The sequence below is a fragment of the Scleropages formosus genome, chromosome 5, assembly GCF_900964775.1.
Source record: "Scleropages formosus chromosome 5, fSclFor1.1, whole genome shotgun sequence".
Lineage (NCBI taxonomy): Eukaryota > Metazoa > Chordata > Actinopteri > Osteoglossiformes > Osteoglossidae > Scleropages > Scleropages formosus.
In genome coordinates, this window is record NC_041810.1 from 9993397 (window position 1) to 10010255 (window position 16859).

Genomic DNA, 16859 nt, shown 5'->3' on the forward strand with positions numbered 1-16859 from the left:
TAAGCGCAGTCCCTTTTAAGTTTTCAGTCCACTGTAGAGCAGAATATTTTGCCTTTCATTTAAAAATATTTCAACTGTCTTCCAGTTGATATCCCAGGTGAAAAGTTTAATCGGAAAACACAATTTTACTGCAAAATTGTTTATTAACCCCAGTTATTACAGTCTGTCATATTATCAACAAACAATATTTTATTTATAGTCCGAATGGACTATGTTCCACACCTCCAATTGTCGGGGAGGCAGTTCGGAGCTGCGGCCATAAAGTCTCCGGCGCCTGTCGCTGCTACGGGCTGTTCGTTCCCTGTATGACCGGAGCAGGAGCTTGGTTCGCATTGCCGGCAGTAAGTCAGACTTGTTCCCGGTGCGTGTTGGACTCCGCCAGGGCTGCCCTTTGTCACCGATTCTGTTCATTATCTTCATGGACAGAATTTCTAGGCGCAGTCAGGGAACGGAGGGTGTCTGTTTTGGTGGCCGCAGGATCTCGTCTCTGCTTTTTCCGGACGATGTGGTCCTGTTGGCTTCATCAAGTCAGGACTTGCAGCATGCACTGGGGAGGTTTGCAGCCGAGTGCGAAGCGGCGGGGATGAGAATCAGCACCTCCAAATCCGAGGCCATGGTTCTCAGTTGGAAAAAAGGTGGACTGCGCCCTCCGGGTTAGGGGGGAGTTGCTCCCTCAAGCGGAGGAGTTTAAGTATCTCGGGGTCTTGTTCACAAGTGAGGGAAAAATGGAGCGGCAGGTTGACAGACGGATCGGTGCGGCGTCCGCAGTAATGCGGTCATTGTACCGGTCTGTTGTGGTGAAGAAGGAGCTGAGTCGTAAGGCGAAGTTCTCAATTTACCGGTCGATCTACGTTCCTACCCTCACCTATGGTCATGAACTCTGGATCATGACCGAAAGAATGAGATCACGGATACAAGCGACAGAAATGAGTTTCCTCCGCAGAGTGGCTGGGCGCACCCTTAGGGAGAGGGTGAGGAGCTCAGTCACCTGGGAGGAGCTCGGAGTAGAGCCGCTGCTCCTCCGCATCGAGAGGAGCCAGTTGAGGTGGCTCGGGCATCTGTTCCGGATGCCTCCTGGACGCCTCCCTGGGGAGGTGTTCCGGGCTTGTCCCACTGGGAGGAGGCCTCGGGGCAGACCCAGGACACGTTGGAGAGACTATGTCTCCTGGCTGGCCTGGGAACACCTTGGGGTTTCCCCAGAGGAACTGGAGGAGGTGTGCGGGGAGAGGGAAGTCTGGAGGACTCTGCTTGGACTGCTACCCCTGCAACCCAGCCCCAGATAAGCAGAGGAAGATGATGAATATTTTATTTTGGCATTTTAATTGTAGATGACATTTTTCATCTGGGAGACACACACACACACTTTCAGAACTGCTTGTCCCAGACAGGGTCACAGGGAACCAGAGCCTACCCAGTAACACAGGGCATAAGGCCAGAGGGAGAGGGGACACACCGAGGACAGGACTCCAGTCCATCACAAGGCACCCCCAACAGGACTCAAACCCCAGACCCACTGGAGAGCATGACTGTGGTCCAACCCACTGCACCACCGCACTCCACCATCGGGGAAACATTTTTTTTAAAACAGAAGAAATAATAATAGCCCAACCCGCTCTGAACATCTCCAAACTGAGATTTCCAGAATAAAATAATGCAGTTATTTGAGCAATGTGTGTATTTAATACAGAGTGGCACATCAGGTAGCACTGATGCCTCACAGCACCCAGGTTGTGTGTTTGGACACGGGTTTGAATCTGACTGTCTCTGGTTAGAAGTGCATTTTCCTCAACGTGAATTTCCAAATACCAGTGTATCAGGAAAACAGCAGACTAAACTGTCCCTAGTGTGTATAATGTGATTGAATGAGTGTGTGGACACCATGTCGCTGCCTTAGAAGAAGTTATTACTGATAAAGAATTCATGTATTTTAATAATTTAATTTTGTGGATGACCCTCCACAATAGGCTCCTTTAGAGCTTTCAATGGAGAATAATGCAAACAGAAAAAGGAAACATACGATGGGACACATGTTGCATATGTAGCTGAACTGGTGTGAGTCGGCAGTCCGGGGTGGTCAGTGTTCACACGTTTACACCCAGTTATGGTCATCAGGGTGAGGGAAGTAGGGTGTTTAAGTTGAACTGTCTCATAGAGTATCCCTGAAATGGTCTCGTAGCCCTTCCAGAACTTCTAGATAAGTGCATTTACTAATTTCAGATGTTTAAAGAAAGTGTGTATTCTATAATTTCAGTTTGAACCGTACGTGTTTGAAAAATTGGAAAAGACTAAACTATTCATAGCTTGTTGGTGAGCAATGGGATTTTAGCCTGTTTCAGTGTGTGTATATACAGTATGCTATATGTAGCACTTGGAAAGACTTTTTTTTGTCTCTCCTGTTCTTCCAGACAGTGATGTGAAGCTGGTGGAAGGTGACAGTCCCTGTTCTGGGAGAGTGGAGGTTCTTCATGAAGGAGAGTGGGGAACTGTGTGTGGACGTGGCTGGAATAAAAAGGATGCTGCAGTGGTGTGTAGACAGCTGAGCTGTGGAGCTGTTATACAAGCACCTCAATACGGTCACTTTGGACCCGGAGAAGGGAAGATCTGGATGAATTATGTCTCCTGCAAGGGGTCAGAGAAAACATTGAAGATCTGTGGACATAAAGGATGGGGTAAACATGACTGTACTCATTCTGGTGATGCCTCAGTCATCTGCTCAGGTAGGAGACACATAAATTACATCATGTTCTTTACAGTTGTTTGGAATGAAAAGCATTTTATATGGTACTTGCTGATACGTAAACACAAATATGTAGAGATTACATGTACTCTATTATATTTTCTCACTCACTCACTCACTTTCAGAACCGCTTGTCCCATACAGGGTCACGGGGGAACCGGAGCCTACCCGGCAACACAGGGCGTAGGGCCAGAGGGGGAGGGGACACACCCAGGACGGGACGCCAGTCCGCCACAAGGCACCCCAAGCGGGACTCGAACCCCAAACCCACCGGAGAGCAGTACCTGGGCCAACCCACTGCGCCACCATGCCCCCCTCAAATAAACACAATGTTCTTTAAATACAACATTTTTGTAAATCAAATGCAGTTCTTGATGAACACACTGATTCAGTTACAAATACAGTGCCTCCGTTATTGTATGGCAGATGTAATGGTCATTGTTAGACATTACGATGAAATGTCGCCTTTTAAAGAAAGAATTTAATAGAGTTTATGGGACAATTGTAACTATAGATCATCATAAGTTGCATATGTCATGAGTGGAGGACAGCTTGTACTAGTTAATACTTACGTGCCATATCTGCTAAATTAATGAATATAAACACTGCTCAGCTGTCAGCAGTCATGTGAAAGCCAAATTCAATCCTTGTAAAACTTGTAAAATGTCTCATAAGTTGTTTTAAAAGGACTTGTAACTTGAACGGACATACGTTGGAAGATGGCTTTAACGGCTCCCAGCACAATGTCCCAGCAGAATTCTTTGCTGGTGCACAAATCAGTCTTTGTTGCCATTAGTTACTGTGGATTTCATCTAGGTGTCCTTTTATTCTATCCAAATTCACTGTGCTCCTCTTAGCATGAGTTTTTCCTCATCAGTGCCTTGTAATGTACTACTGTCATACATAAAGGTTTACGCTGATTGAAATGACAGTGATTTGTTGAATGATTATTAAATGAAATATTACTTTGAAAATAATAGTGCAGCTTTGAATAATTCCTGTTTAACTTGTACTTTGGATATTTTATTTCACCCTGCTGTAGTTTATCTATATATACATATTGTCTGTCTCTTGTCCGGTGGGGAGGAGCGGTGGCACAGTGGCGCAGTGGGTTGGACCAGGTCCTGTTCTCCGGTGGGACTGGGGTTTGAGTCCTGTTTGGGCTGCCTTGCGACAGACTGGCATCCTGTCCTGGGTGTGTCCCCTCCCCCTCCAGCCTTATGTCATGTGTTGCCTGGTTTGGCTCTGGCTCCCTGTGACCCCCAAATGGGACAAATGGTTCAGAGAATGTGTGTATTTGTGCGTCTGTCTATTTAACACTGTGAGGGGAATGAAGTGTTAGTGAAAGCTGAAAGATTCACTTGAGATTCCCTATTGGATTACAGGTCACAGAGACGTGCGACTGGTACAGGGTACACACCTGTGTTCGGGGAGAGTGGAGATCCAGCATGGAATTACCTGGTACGCAGTGTGTGATGCTGACTTTGACCTGCAGGATGCCGAAGTTGTGTGTCGGCAGCTGGGCTGCGGGATCCCTGCGAAGGTGCTGGGAGGGTCTGCCTTTGGGAAGGGGGGATACCAAATGTGGACAGAGGAGATTCAGTGTACAGGGAACGAGTCAAATGTTTACTCCTGTCTGAAATCATCCACAAAGAAGCAGAACTGCTCACATGATGACAGCGTGGGACTTGTGTGTTCTGGTAAGATCTGAAAGATGTTTTCAAATCTCTGTGTTTCAAGTTTAGTACCTTAGCAGAAATTACTGTCGTGTTGCACTATTTGAATGAACAAATCTGCAATGACTGCTTTACCCCATTTGGTAGATAAAAAGGCAAATCGAAGAATTATTTAGAATTATCCTAATAGCTCATAAAATGTGATCTGATCTTCATCTTAGCCATAATAATCAAGTCTTATTTAAAACACACATATTTCACATTACATTTTATGCAACAAATCATTCACACAGTCAAGGTCATTGATGAAAAAAGAATGTGAACTCATATATTTAGCAACTGCTGGAAGCTCCGTTATTGGCAGTCACCTGAAGAAAATGCTTCTTGCAGCTGCTTTTTGTCAGCATTTTGGTGCATTTCTTTGTACGAACTATCCCATTTCATGCATATTTTTCACCTCTTGTTTGAATAAATCACACCATATTGTTTCAGGAGGATTGAGGTCAAGACTTCAACTCAACCATTCAAAAAATACTCTGTTGTTGATTTACTCCTGTGTTTTGGATCATTGTCGTGTTGCGTGACACAGCTTATTTCAAGTTTTAGATCACAGACCTGACATTCTCCAGCAGAATTTCCATATACAACTTGGACTTGATCTGTTAGTGGCTACAAACTATTCAGACCCTGACAAACAAAGCAGCCCCACAGCATTATACTCCCTCCACCATTCTTCACAGCTGGGATGAGGTTTTGTGTTTGGTATGCAGTGTTTTGTTTTCTCTGAACATGGCACTATGTACATACCAAAAAGTTTGTGCTTTTGTCTTACCTGTCCACAGAACATTGTTGGAATAGTGCTGTGAAACATCTAAGTTGTTCTTAGCAAACTTGAGACACACACCAGTTTTTTGAAGAACACTGGCTTCCTCTGTGGTTAACCTCTCACGAACACAACTCACGTTTGTTATTTTTCTGAATGTAAACTCATGATCACAGATGTTACATGCAAGTGTAAGATGTGCCTGTGGATCCTTAGCTGTCACCCTTGGATTCTTTCAGATTATTCTGCATGCCTTTGCACTAATCTTTGTAGAGCTCTCACTCTGAGGGAGAGCAGCAAATGGAATCTGCTTAGCAGTGGAGGTCCAAGCCTTTAAGAATCCTTTTTTTAATGGTTTCCAATCTTATGAGCTTCAACTCTTCTTCTGAGGTCCTTTGAAATCTCTTTTGGCAGAGCCATATTCCACATATTCCACAAAGCTCTGTTGTGAAGAGCAACTAATCAGAATGTGGTTTTCATATGAAACCAAGTCTAACTCATACCTGTATTTATTGGAATATATGACTCCAATCAACTTTTTAAGATCTTTATCCTAGAGGTTTACATATTTTTTCCATCAGTGTCCTTGACTGTTTAAAACATTTGTTCCATACACATATAGAAAATGCACAATGTGTGCGTTTATCAAATAAGATGGTCAGTCAGTTTCCTTCTTCTTTTCCTGGTGAGGGTCCCAGTAGTAGGAGGCAGAGCAAGTGGGCCCAAACCTACCTATCCCCAACCACATGCTCTAGCTCCTCCAGGGGGACACCCAGGTGTTCCAAGACCAGACATGAGATATAATCTGGTCTGCATGCCCTGGGACTGCCCTGGGGTCTCCTCCCAGTGGAATGTGCTCAGACCAGCTGCTGTGGGAGGCGACCAGAAAATTACCATTGTATTACTAAATTAGTAGTAAAAATATGGACAGTGGGTAGCTTAGTTGTTATAGCAGTCATCTTAAAAGGAGTTGTCATCAGACAAGGGGCACAAGTGGGTCTCCACTCTTGCTGCAGTACCCTTGAAGAAGGTATTTACCTGAAACTGATACAATAAAATTGTTGAAACTCTGTACATGGGTCAATAATTGTAAGTTGCTCAGTATACAAATCTAATGTTGTAAGCTGCCTTGGGCAAAAGTGTCAACTAAACAATGGTTAACAAAGAAAAACTAAAAAATGATTGAAAATAGATTTTATGCTGATAATTTTGTTAAATTCTTAGTTAGAGTGTTTTGTATTTCCCTGATATTCAGCTGCCTATCTGCTCTTTACCCAGGGTACACAAACGGCAGACTGGTGGAGGGCCCAGACTCCTGCTCCGGGAGGGTGGAGTTACAGTACCTCACTGAGTGGGGCACAGTGTGTGATGCATCCTGGGATCTGAGAGCAGCCAATGTCCTCTGTCAGCAGCTGGGCTGTGGCAGCGCTGTGGCAGTGCCAGGACAGGCCTGGTTTGGAGAGGGCAAGGGTTCCGTCTGGGCTGATGTGTTTGAGTGTCAGGGGAAGGAGACACACCTGTCCCAGTGTGCTGTTTCTTCATGGAACCGAGCCGTGTGCCCTCATGGACATGATGCAGGAGTCATTTGTAATGGTGAGGAGTGCTGTGCTCAACACTGTACTGTAGGAGTATGGTCACAGTCATGTCTGTGTAGAAGCAATCTTCCATAGATCAGCTCCGTCACCTGTAAAACTCATGAAAAATAATATAGTCTACACAGAATGAACGACTGGTGCAATTAGAAAGCCTGTAAGAGATGTGATGTTTCTACAGGATCATCTCTCTCCAACCTCGATGGGATGGTTTGACTGTCTGGAGAGAGTGGCTGTGAGGGTCAATTGGAGGTTCACTACCAGCACACGTGGAGCAAAGTTCTCCTGGATTCCTGGAGCATCAGGGAAGCTCCTGTGGTCTGCGGACAGCTGGGCTGTGGTTCTGCAGTGAGGATCTACAACTCCTCCATGTCTGGGACAGGGGACACTGATGTGTGTCTCACAGGGTATCAGTGCTCTGGGACTGAGTCTCACCTGCTCAACTGCAGTGCTCCACACACATTCAGCTGCAGTTCCAGCCCATATGTGTCCATAGTGTGTTCTAGTGAGTACTGATCACTCATTATAAAGCACATTCGTGATGAGTATTATATGGATATGGATTTATTAGACTAGCTATTTAATGTTAAAAGTATAAAATACAAAACATGGTATCTTCTTCCCTGTGTACCTTCTCCCAGAACACAGGTCCCTGAGGCTGGTGGGTGATGAGGGTGGCTGTGCAGGGAGGCTGGAGGTGTTCCACCAGGGCTCCTGGGGGACAGTGTGTGATGACTCCTGGGACCTGAATGATGCTCAGGTGGTGTGCAGGCAGCTCCAGTGTGGGACGGCTCTCCGCTCCACCTCTTTTGGTCCAGGAAATGGATCTATATGGCTGGATGAGGTTGGCTGTGTGGGGAATGAATCATCTCTGTGGGACTGTCCCTCTGCACAGTGGGGACAGCATGACTGTGGACATCAGAAAGATGTAGGCGTTGTGTGCTCAGGTATGGAATGTGGTCATTATTTTAATCATTAATTTCAAAAGGAAATGTGTAAAATGTGTGTGGTTCCGTATCAATCCGTAACTATGATTTTATTGCTTCCAGTAACGCAGAGATGCAGTGGGTCTGAGAGTGTGATTGTTGCCAACGTTATAATATTTTTTCTTAATTTGTGGTAGAATTCAAGGATCTAAGGCTGGCTGAAGGTTGCTCTGGGCAGGTGGAGGTTTACTACAATGGCACCTGGGGAAACGTGTGTGTCAACAAGATGCATCACAGAACAGTGAGTCTAATATGTCAACAACTCAACTGTGGGACGAGCGGCACTGTTTCTAGTACAAGATCTCAGCTGAAAGGAGCTCCAAACTGGCTGGATTCCGTTGAATGTCGGCCGCATGACTCCACACTATGGCAGTGTCCATCCTCTCCCTTTGGACTGAACACATGTGGTGATAATGACATCGCCAGTATTACCTGTGAACGTAAGTTGCTGAAATTATTTGATTCAGGGATGTGAGTTACCATTACGCTAAAAGAACTATGTTTCTTTATTTTGTTAGAATCCCAGCCTTAAACTTTGAAGCGAATTACAGTGATGTAGGCATTCCTTCACTGCAAGAACAGTGAAACGCATTAGTAAAATGAATAAATACCAAGTATATGTAATATTTCAGCTGTTCGAAGCGTCTGGCTGCTTGTGCACTTGAGTGGAAGCTTTTTGCACTTTCATTTGGCGGCTTGCAGTTATTTGAAGAACTCGCTCCTGCAATCCAGCAAGATTATTAAGCTCACTGTTTGGGACCCATGATACAAAAGAGGTGAAAATGGGAAGGTGGAGGGTTTGGGTTTTATGGAAAACAGTGTACAGGCAGCATGGAGTTCAGTGGGGCTTTATATGCATTGTGCATGAATGACAGCTGGGTGTGGCCAGGGGTTTGGTATGATACTTCTCTCCAGCAATTTCCTTTCTACAAACTCCAGTTCAGGAGTTAGAAATATAGTTGAAAATTTGCTCAGATGCTTGGTTTCTACTTTCTATATGGATTTTGAGTCCACTAGAGAGCTCATGTTTGCTGTCAAGGGAGGTTGTTGCTGGGAAGGAGGGCAGATAAGAGCAAAGGTGATTGGAACTACTCTGTAGTCTATACCAGGGGCTGACATACATTTAAGGCTCATATTGAAGGAGAAAATATTGAAAAGGTCTGATATGACATACCTTGATTTCATCCTTTACATAATCAAAAGCTGAAATTTCTGTAAGGGTGTGTAGACTTATGATATCCACTGTATATAGTATTAGCTAAGAAGTTGATAGCATGTGGTATCTGTCAGGAAGGTATTCAGCTTGACGCTCCTCTAGGCAAGATTTCTGATGTGAAAAGTGGCTCATCTGCTGTGTATATTATACATAGCAATTCATAGCAGTTTGAGAACAGGGTGACAGAATCTTAACTAGTATGTAAATGACTTCACTGGAGCGTCTCTGTGTTCTTCCAGACAGTGATGTGAGGCTGGTGGACGGTAACAGTCCCTGTGCGGGTAGAGTGGAGGTTCTCCATCAAGGACAATGGGGAACTGTGACCGATGATCATTGGGATAAGAAGGATGCTGAAGTGGTGTGTAGACAGCTGCTGTGTGGAGATGCTGTAGAAGCACCAGGTAATGCTCGCTTTGAACCGGGAACTGGGAGGATCTGGATAGACAATACTTTCTGTCAAGGCACAGAGTCAACACTGAGGGACTGTGCATCACGAAAATGGGGTGAACATAACGATGATCATGCTGAAGATGCTGGAGTAATTTGCTCAGGTAGGAAACCATCAGAATTCCATCGATAATTGGCTGTAAATGGTCGTCACAGGGCTTTATGCCTGCAGGCCTAAAAACAAGTTTTCTCACCCTCTTTTAGTATCTGTGATGTTTCTGCATCTACTTTTAGTTAATAATGGCATGTATAAAAAAAAAAATTGCAGCTCAGAGATACAGTCAAATTTCATCAGATACAAGGTACTCTGTGGTTTGTTTTTCATTAAATCAGTTTCATAAGCCCATAAAGCTATATTTATAAAATTTCATAGTATAAGATCAACATTTTTATATTAATTATATTGTAACGACCCGCGTTACTGTTTAAATGTAAATAGTTGCATTATGGGAAATAATGTTAAATGTGTGTAACCACTGGGGGCACTTTAGGGGAAAATGGTAGGGTGACAGTGTGTCGCAGTGTGTGAGAGAGTGGAGGGGCGCTAAAGCAGACTAGCTATAAGCGCAGGTCCTGGAGGGAAAAGGGGTCCTCGGACCGAGAGCATTATTCCCTTTGTGCTGGTGTTCAAATAAACTGTTCGTTACGAACGCTGCTTCCGCGTCCTTCTTCGCCCCATCCAAACCCACGGCGCTGCGCGCCACAATATATTTCTCAGGAGAGATGAGCTGCCAGGCATCACCGCTTTTGTGTCTTTTACTTTTTGTTTAACAATTATCCTCAAGATTATCTCCGCTGTCTGGCTTTTCCCACAAAATTCATTTACTGCAGTTCAGGTTATTTTTACAGAATTCTTGTTAGCACAGTGATGGAAGGTACATATTGTGTTATATGTCATCTTCTGTTGCATGAGGCAGCATGCCAGCAAGGGCGATACTAAAAGTAATTCATAAATAAGTAAAACAGAAAATTACAAGAAGACAAATAAAAAGCTTATTTCTTTATAACACTCAGGTCATCAAGATGTGCGACTGGTACAGGGTACACACCTGTGTTCAGGGAGAGTGGAGATCCAGCATGGAATTACCTGGTACACAGTGTGTGACGCTGACTTTGACCTGCAGGATGCCGAAGTTGTGTGTCGGCAGCTGGGCTGCGGGATCCCTGCGAAGGTGCTGGGAGGGTCTGCCTTTGGGAAGGGGGGATACCAAATGTGGACAGAGGAGATTCAGTGTACAGGGAACGAGTCAAATGTTTACTCCTGTCCGAAATCATCCACAAAGAAACAGAGCTGCTCACGTGATGACAGCGTGGGACTCGTGTGTTCTGGTAAGGGCTGAAGGACATAGTACATCATCTACTTTGTTGGACACATAACTATTGAAACAGTATACAGAACCGCCTGTCCTGGGTGTGTCCCCTCCCCCTCCAGCCTTACGCCCTGAGTTGCCGGGTTAGGCTCCGGTTCCCCGCGACCCCGTATGGGACAAGCGGTTCAGCAAATGTGTGTGTTTCTGTGTATGTGTATTAAAACAGTACACAGAACCGCTTGTCCTGGGTGTGTCCACTCCCCCTCCAGCCTTGCGCCCTGTGTTGCTGGGTTAGGCTCCAGTTCACCGCAACCCTACTTGGGACGAGTGGTTTCAGATAGTGTGTGATTTATAATTGCTGGCTGCCTTAGTCAAAGGTGTCCACTAAATGATTAATGGAAAAGCTGAAAATAATGATGCGTTGTCTTCACACCCTTAATACGCTGTTGATTGTTGACAGTTTCAACAGATAGATTTCCAGAAGTTTTATTACTGATCACCATTACTAAGGACCACAAGATCTGTACTGTAAACACTGTGGATACAAACGGAATTAATTCAGTTCCACACTACTATTCTGTTTGTGTGGTCTTTACTGCAAAATATCAGCTGGCCATGTAAATAAAAATAGGTTTCACTCTGCAAGAAACAAATTTTAAAAACTTTTTTTTTGAAGGAAGATGATTCAAGAAAAAAGGGGGTGCGGTGGCGCAGTGGGTTGGACCGCAGTCCTGCTCTCCGGTGGGTCTGGGGTTCAAGTCCCGCTTGGGGTGCCTTGCGGCGGACTGGCGTCCCGTCCTGGGTGTGTCCCCTTCCCCCTCCGGCCTTACGCCCTGTGTTGCCGGGTAGGCTCCGGTTCCCCGTGACTCGTATGGGACAAGCGGTTCTGAAATGATTCAAGAAAATCCAAATATAAATAAACTCAAAGATTTTTTTGACATTTTTTATTATTCACTCCCCAAGAAAGCCCGGATGCTGCAATTTTTGTGAAATCCTCATTTACAGTGGTATTTATTTTCATAATATTTTACTGTGTCCTTCTTCTTCATACAGGGCATACAAACGGCAGACTGGTGGACGGCCCAGACTCCTGCTCCGGGAGGGTGGAGTTACAGTACCTCACTGAGTGGGGCACAGTGTGTGATGCATCCTGGGATCTGAGAGCAGCCAATGTCCTCTGTCAGCAGCTGGGCTGTGGGAGCGCTGTGGCAGTGCCAGGACAGGCCTGGTTTGGAAAGGGCAAGGGTTCCATCTGGGCTGATGTGTTTGAGTGTCACGGGAAGGAAACACACCTGTCCCAGTGTGCCGTTTCTTCATGGAACCGAGCTCCATGCTCTCATGAACATGATGCAGGAGTCATCTGTACTGGTGAGGAGTGCTGTGCTCAACACTGTACTATAGGAGAGGGGTCACAGTCACATGTCTGTATAGAAACAATCTTTTGTAAATCAGCTCTGTTTCCTATTAAACTCTCTGCAAAAAATATACTAAGCACAGGATAAACTGCTGGCTCTGCAAGATACCCTGTAAGAGATGCTGATGTTTCTACAGGATCATCTCTCTCAACCCTCAATGGGACGGTCCGACTGTCTGGAGAGAGTGGCTGTGGGGGTCAGTTGGAGGTTCAGTACCAGCATACGTGGAGCAAAGTTCTCCTGGACTCCTGGAGCATCAGGGAGGCTTCTGTGGTCTGCAGACAGCTGGGTTGTGGCTCTGCAGTGAGGATCTACAACTTTTCCATGTCTGGGACAGGGGACACTGATGTGTGTCTCACAGGGTATCAGTGCTCTGGGACTGAGTCTCACCTTGTCAACTGCAGTGCTCCACACACGTTCAGCTGCATTTCCAGCTCATATGTGTCCATATCGTGTTCCAGTGAGTACACATGACTTCTAAATTGAATTCATAATGAATATTGTTTGGATATGGATGGATTGCACTAGTTATTAAATGTTATGTCTGTTTTACAAATACAAGGTGTCTTCTTTTTTGTCACTTCTCCCAGAACACAGGTCCCTGAGGCTAGTGGGTGATGAGGGCGGCTGTGCAGGGAGGCTGGAGGTGTTCCACCAGGGCTCCTGGGGGACAGTGTGTGATGACTCCTGGGACCTGAATGATGCTCAGGTGGTGTGCAGGCAGCTCCAGTGTGGGACGGCTCTCCGCTCCACCTCTTTTGGTCCAGGAAATGGATCTATATGGCTGGATGAGGTTGGCTGTGTGGGGAACGAATCATCTCTGTGGGACTGTCCCTCTTCACAGTGGGGGAACCATGACTGCGTTCACAAGGAGGATGTAGGAGTTGTGTGTTCAGGTCAGTTCTTTTCACAACATAAGACCTGGTAAACAGAGAAGATATTCTGGGATTGAGTTTTCATAATACCTTGCACTAAAATATAATGAAGAAAAATATAATGTAGCAATGGTTCGTGGTCCTACTCTAGTTCTTACAAAAATTTTAATTTTCAAATATGAATTAAATAATGTTAGCAATTTGTTTATCCAGATGGATAATTCAATTCTTCCAGTTTTTGGTGATGTGACATTGTTAAGACTGAGAGTTGACAAGCAGGATGGTGGACCCAAACGCAGGATCTTTTCTGCGATCAGGAGGGACAAGGCAAATATTATAGTCAGGGACAGGCAAAGGGTCAGGTCGTTTGGGGAACGTTATTTGGGGTCGAGAATCCGGAGACGTAATCGAAAGGGGCAAAGTAGCGGGTCTTTACCGTGGGAGTCATGGAGCCAGTAAGGGGAGCAGGTAGGGGTGGGACAAAGAACAGAAACAAGTTCGGAGGACAAGCGAGTGCAAAGGGAAGAGTTGTTTCGATTAAGATTTCCCAGCGGGAAGGCGATGGTTTGGTGCCTTATACTTAACTGTCCTGACTGGCACCAGGTGTCCTCATTTGGTGTGTGGTGGTTCTTACAGATGTCTTGTGCTCTTGCTAATATCAAGTTCTTGTCCATTTCCTTGCAGAGTACAAAGGCCTGAGACTGGCTGAAGGTTGCTCTGGGCAGGTGGAGGTTTACTACAATGGCACCTGGGGAAACGTGTGTTTCAATCAAATGGGCACCAATACAGCAAGTGTAATATGTCAGCAACTCAACTGTGGGAAGAGTGGAACTGTTTCTAGTACAGAATCTCGACTAAATGGAGCTCCAAACTGGCTAGATATTGTTGAATGTCGCCCACAGGACTCCACACTGTGGCAGTGTCCATCCTCTCCCTGGGGACAGAATAAATGTGATGATGGTGAAGTGGCCCTAATTACCTGTGAACGTAAGATAATTTTGTTACTTTGTTTTCCAGAGCTTGGTTCTGTACTTTTGCTAATTCCATAAATTCAAGTATTTATCACTGCACTGACCTAACCCTTGAACAGGAGACACCTGGCACGGTACATTGACATTCAATCACACACACACACACACATCTTCAGAGCCGCTTGTCCCATATGGGGTCACGGGGAACCGGAGCCTACCCGGCAACATAGGGCGTAAGGCCGGAGGGGGAGGGGACACACCCAGGACGGGACGCCAGTCCGTCGCAAGGCACCCCAAGCGGGACTCGAACCCCAGACCCACTGGACAGCAGGACTGTGGTCCAACCCACTGCGCCACCGCACCCCCCTCTGACATTCAATCACTTTATATAAATATAAAGACATGGCCTTGTGAACAGAAGCCTACATTTTCATGTCTCACTTCCCATTATTGCTATAATACCATTGAGGAATTACCTTGAATTGCTCTGGTAAAAACTACCCTCCTGAATGAATGGGTAAATAATTGTAAGAAAGTTAGTTTGTTAACAATTGCTTTGGACAATTGTTAACTGTAAATTGCTTCGGATAAAGGTGTGAGCTGAAAAAATATTCATTAGTGGAAAATTCTGAGAAATCTTACTCAGAGCATGAAAATGAATTATTAAAATTATACATATGAAGGATCTTGCAATAAATCCATTCGGGGTGTATGCTGCTTGCTTTGCGCACTAGTTTTATGGGATAGGTTTCAGACCACTGTGACTCTGCCGTAGAAAGAAATGCTGTTGAAAGTGTGTGAGTAAATATACATGACAAAGGTATTTTGACTGGAGAACTTTCCAGTATTTATAGAGTCACCCACATAATTCGGTGGGAATTAAATTTCTCCACCTGTCTTCTCTCTCCAGAAAAAAATGTGGCTTTGAAGGGAACGGCAACTCAGTCGTCCCAATATGATTCTTATGGTGCTGCTGGCAATGCTATTGATGGAAACAGAAATACAAAGTATACAGATGGGTCCTGCACTCACACCAAGCAGGACTCCAAACCATGGTGGAGGCTGGACCTGCAGGATGTTTTCACTGTGACCTCAGTGACCATCACCAACAGAGGGGACTGCTGCTCGGAGAGAATTAATGGAGCAGAGATTCGTGTTGGAAACTCCCTGGATGACAATGGCAACCAGAATCCCCTGTACACAGTGTTGTTATCCTTATTGGCATGGATTTTGAAACACTTTTTACCATCAAATGTGTTTAATCTAAGATGTGTAGAACTTTAAATGTATTCCACATTTCAGATGTGCAGTGGTTCCCTCCATCGCAGCAGGAGAGTCTAGTTCGTTCCAGTGTAATTGGACAATGGGACGCTATGTCAACGTGGTCCTTCCAGAACCTGACTTCCTGACTCTGTGTGAAGTTGAAGTTAATGGACATGATAGCAGTGGTTGGTATAACCCGGAAAGGTGTTTCTGTCTTATTAGTTATTAAAATCTCAGTATCACAGTTAGAGATGTCTTGACACTAGTCATTCAACAACGTTTACATAAAAAGGTGTTGGTAGAGAGCTACAAAACTGATCATAACTCAGGAGATTATGACTGCTGATGACTTAATTAATGATCTGCAAAGACTATGTGGAAGTCCAATGTTCATATCTGAAAGAACTGTGGTTTTGTGGTTCTGACAAGGCTTCCCATTTGCTCTAGTTTGAGAATATACTTATTAACATTACATACATATTAGATTAAAATTAACAACCAGAAACTATGTTCCAGAGTACATTCAGTTCAGACTTGTCCACTATGTCATTCTTTGTCAGAGTATCTTGCTGCTTTGTGGTCAGTCACAGTCTTTATTTACCCTCTAGGCTACCTGCCCCTGAGACTGCAGGGGGGCAACAGGATGTGCTCAGGGAGGGTGGAGCTGTGGTATGAGGGCTCCTGGGGGACCATCTGTGATGACTTATGGGACATAAATGATGCCCAGGTGGTCTGCAGACAGCTGGGTTGTGGGACAGCACTGAAGGCTCATGGGAATGCTGCGTTTGGGAGAGGAAACGGTCCAATTTGGCTGAATGAGGTAAAGTGCTGGGGCAGTGAGCTCCACCTGCGGGACTGTCCTCACTCTCTTCAGGACCACAGGACCTCCTGCTCTCACAAAGAGGATGCTGGTGTCACTTGTGAAGGTGAGAATTACTGTGCAGCTTTATCACTCTCAGCATGGATTTCTGTCGTATCAACAGTTTAACAAAAAGATCCGTAAAAGATATAATGAGGGAGATTTCAAACAAAAGTATAATTACAAGTTGCTGTGTCTGGGGTTTCATTGTTAATGATTAAATTGGAAGGGGGCGCAGTGGGTTGGACCGAGTCCTGCTCTCCAGTGGGTCTGAGGCCCAAGTCCCGGTTGGGCTGCCTTGTGCCGGACTGGCGTCCCATCCTGAGTGTGTCCCCTCCCCCTCCAGCCCTACTCCCTGTGTTGCCGGATTAGGCTCTAGCTCCCCGCGACCCCATATGGGACAAGCTGTTCAAATGGTGTGTGTGTGTGTGTGTGTGTGTGTGTGTGTGTATATATATATATATATTTATATTATATTTATAGTGTAATGAAGACCACATGGTGGTTCTGGTCTCTGGTCTGTACAGCATGGTGGCCCAGTCGGTAGGACTGGTGTCTCATAACACCAATTTTGTGAGAATTAAAAGTGGATTTGATTCCAGCTCAGTCTCCCTGGAGTTGGCATGTTCTCTCAGTGATCGTGAGGGTTTCCTCTGGATACGCTGGTTTCCTCCCACCATGAGGAAGTA

The 16859-nt window shown here is 45.3% G+C and overlaps 2 protein-coding genes across 2 annotated transcripts in view; both read left to right on the forward strand.

Annotated features, from left to right (window-relative positions):
• The window catches only part of LOC114910506 (antigen WC1.1-like), a 64888-nt gene extending 57844 nt beyond the window's left edge, over positions 1 to 7044 (forward strand). The window contains exons 22-25 of the mRNA XM_029251886.1: positions 2406 to 2717; positions 4123 to 4437; positions 6515 to 6829; positions 7010 to 7044. Coding sequence (XP_029107719.1) covers positions 2406 to 2717; positions 4123 to 4437; positions 6515 to 6829; positions 7010 to 7044 — 977 coding nt within the window. The remainder of the gene's footprint in view (positions 1 to 2405; positions 2718 to 4122; positions 4438 to 6514; positions 6830 to 7009) is intronic.
• Positions 7045 to 7174: 130 nt separating this feature from the next.
• On the forward strand, positions 7175 to 15986 carry LOC108935990 (deleted in malignant brain tumors 1 protein-like). Its single transcript, XM_029251887.1, has 11 exons — positions 7175 to 7333; positions 7470 to 7775; positions 7952 to 8254; positions 9270 to 9581; positions 10492 to 10806; positions 11841 to 12155; positions 12339 to 12662; positions 12793 to 13098; positions 13762 to 14064; positions 14959 to 15244; positions 15920 to 15986. Exons 1-11 carry the CDS (start codon positions 7198 to 7200, stop codon positions 15984 to 15986), a joined length of 2973 nt encoding a protein of 990 aa, XP_029107720.1. The 5' UTR covers positions 7175 to 7197.
• The last annotated feature ends 873 nt before the right edge of the window (positions 15987 to 16859 follow it).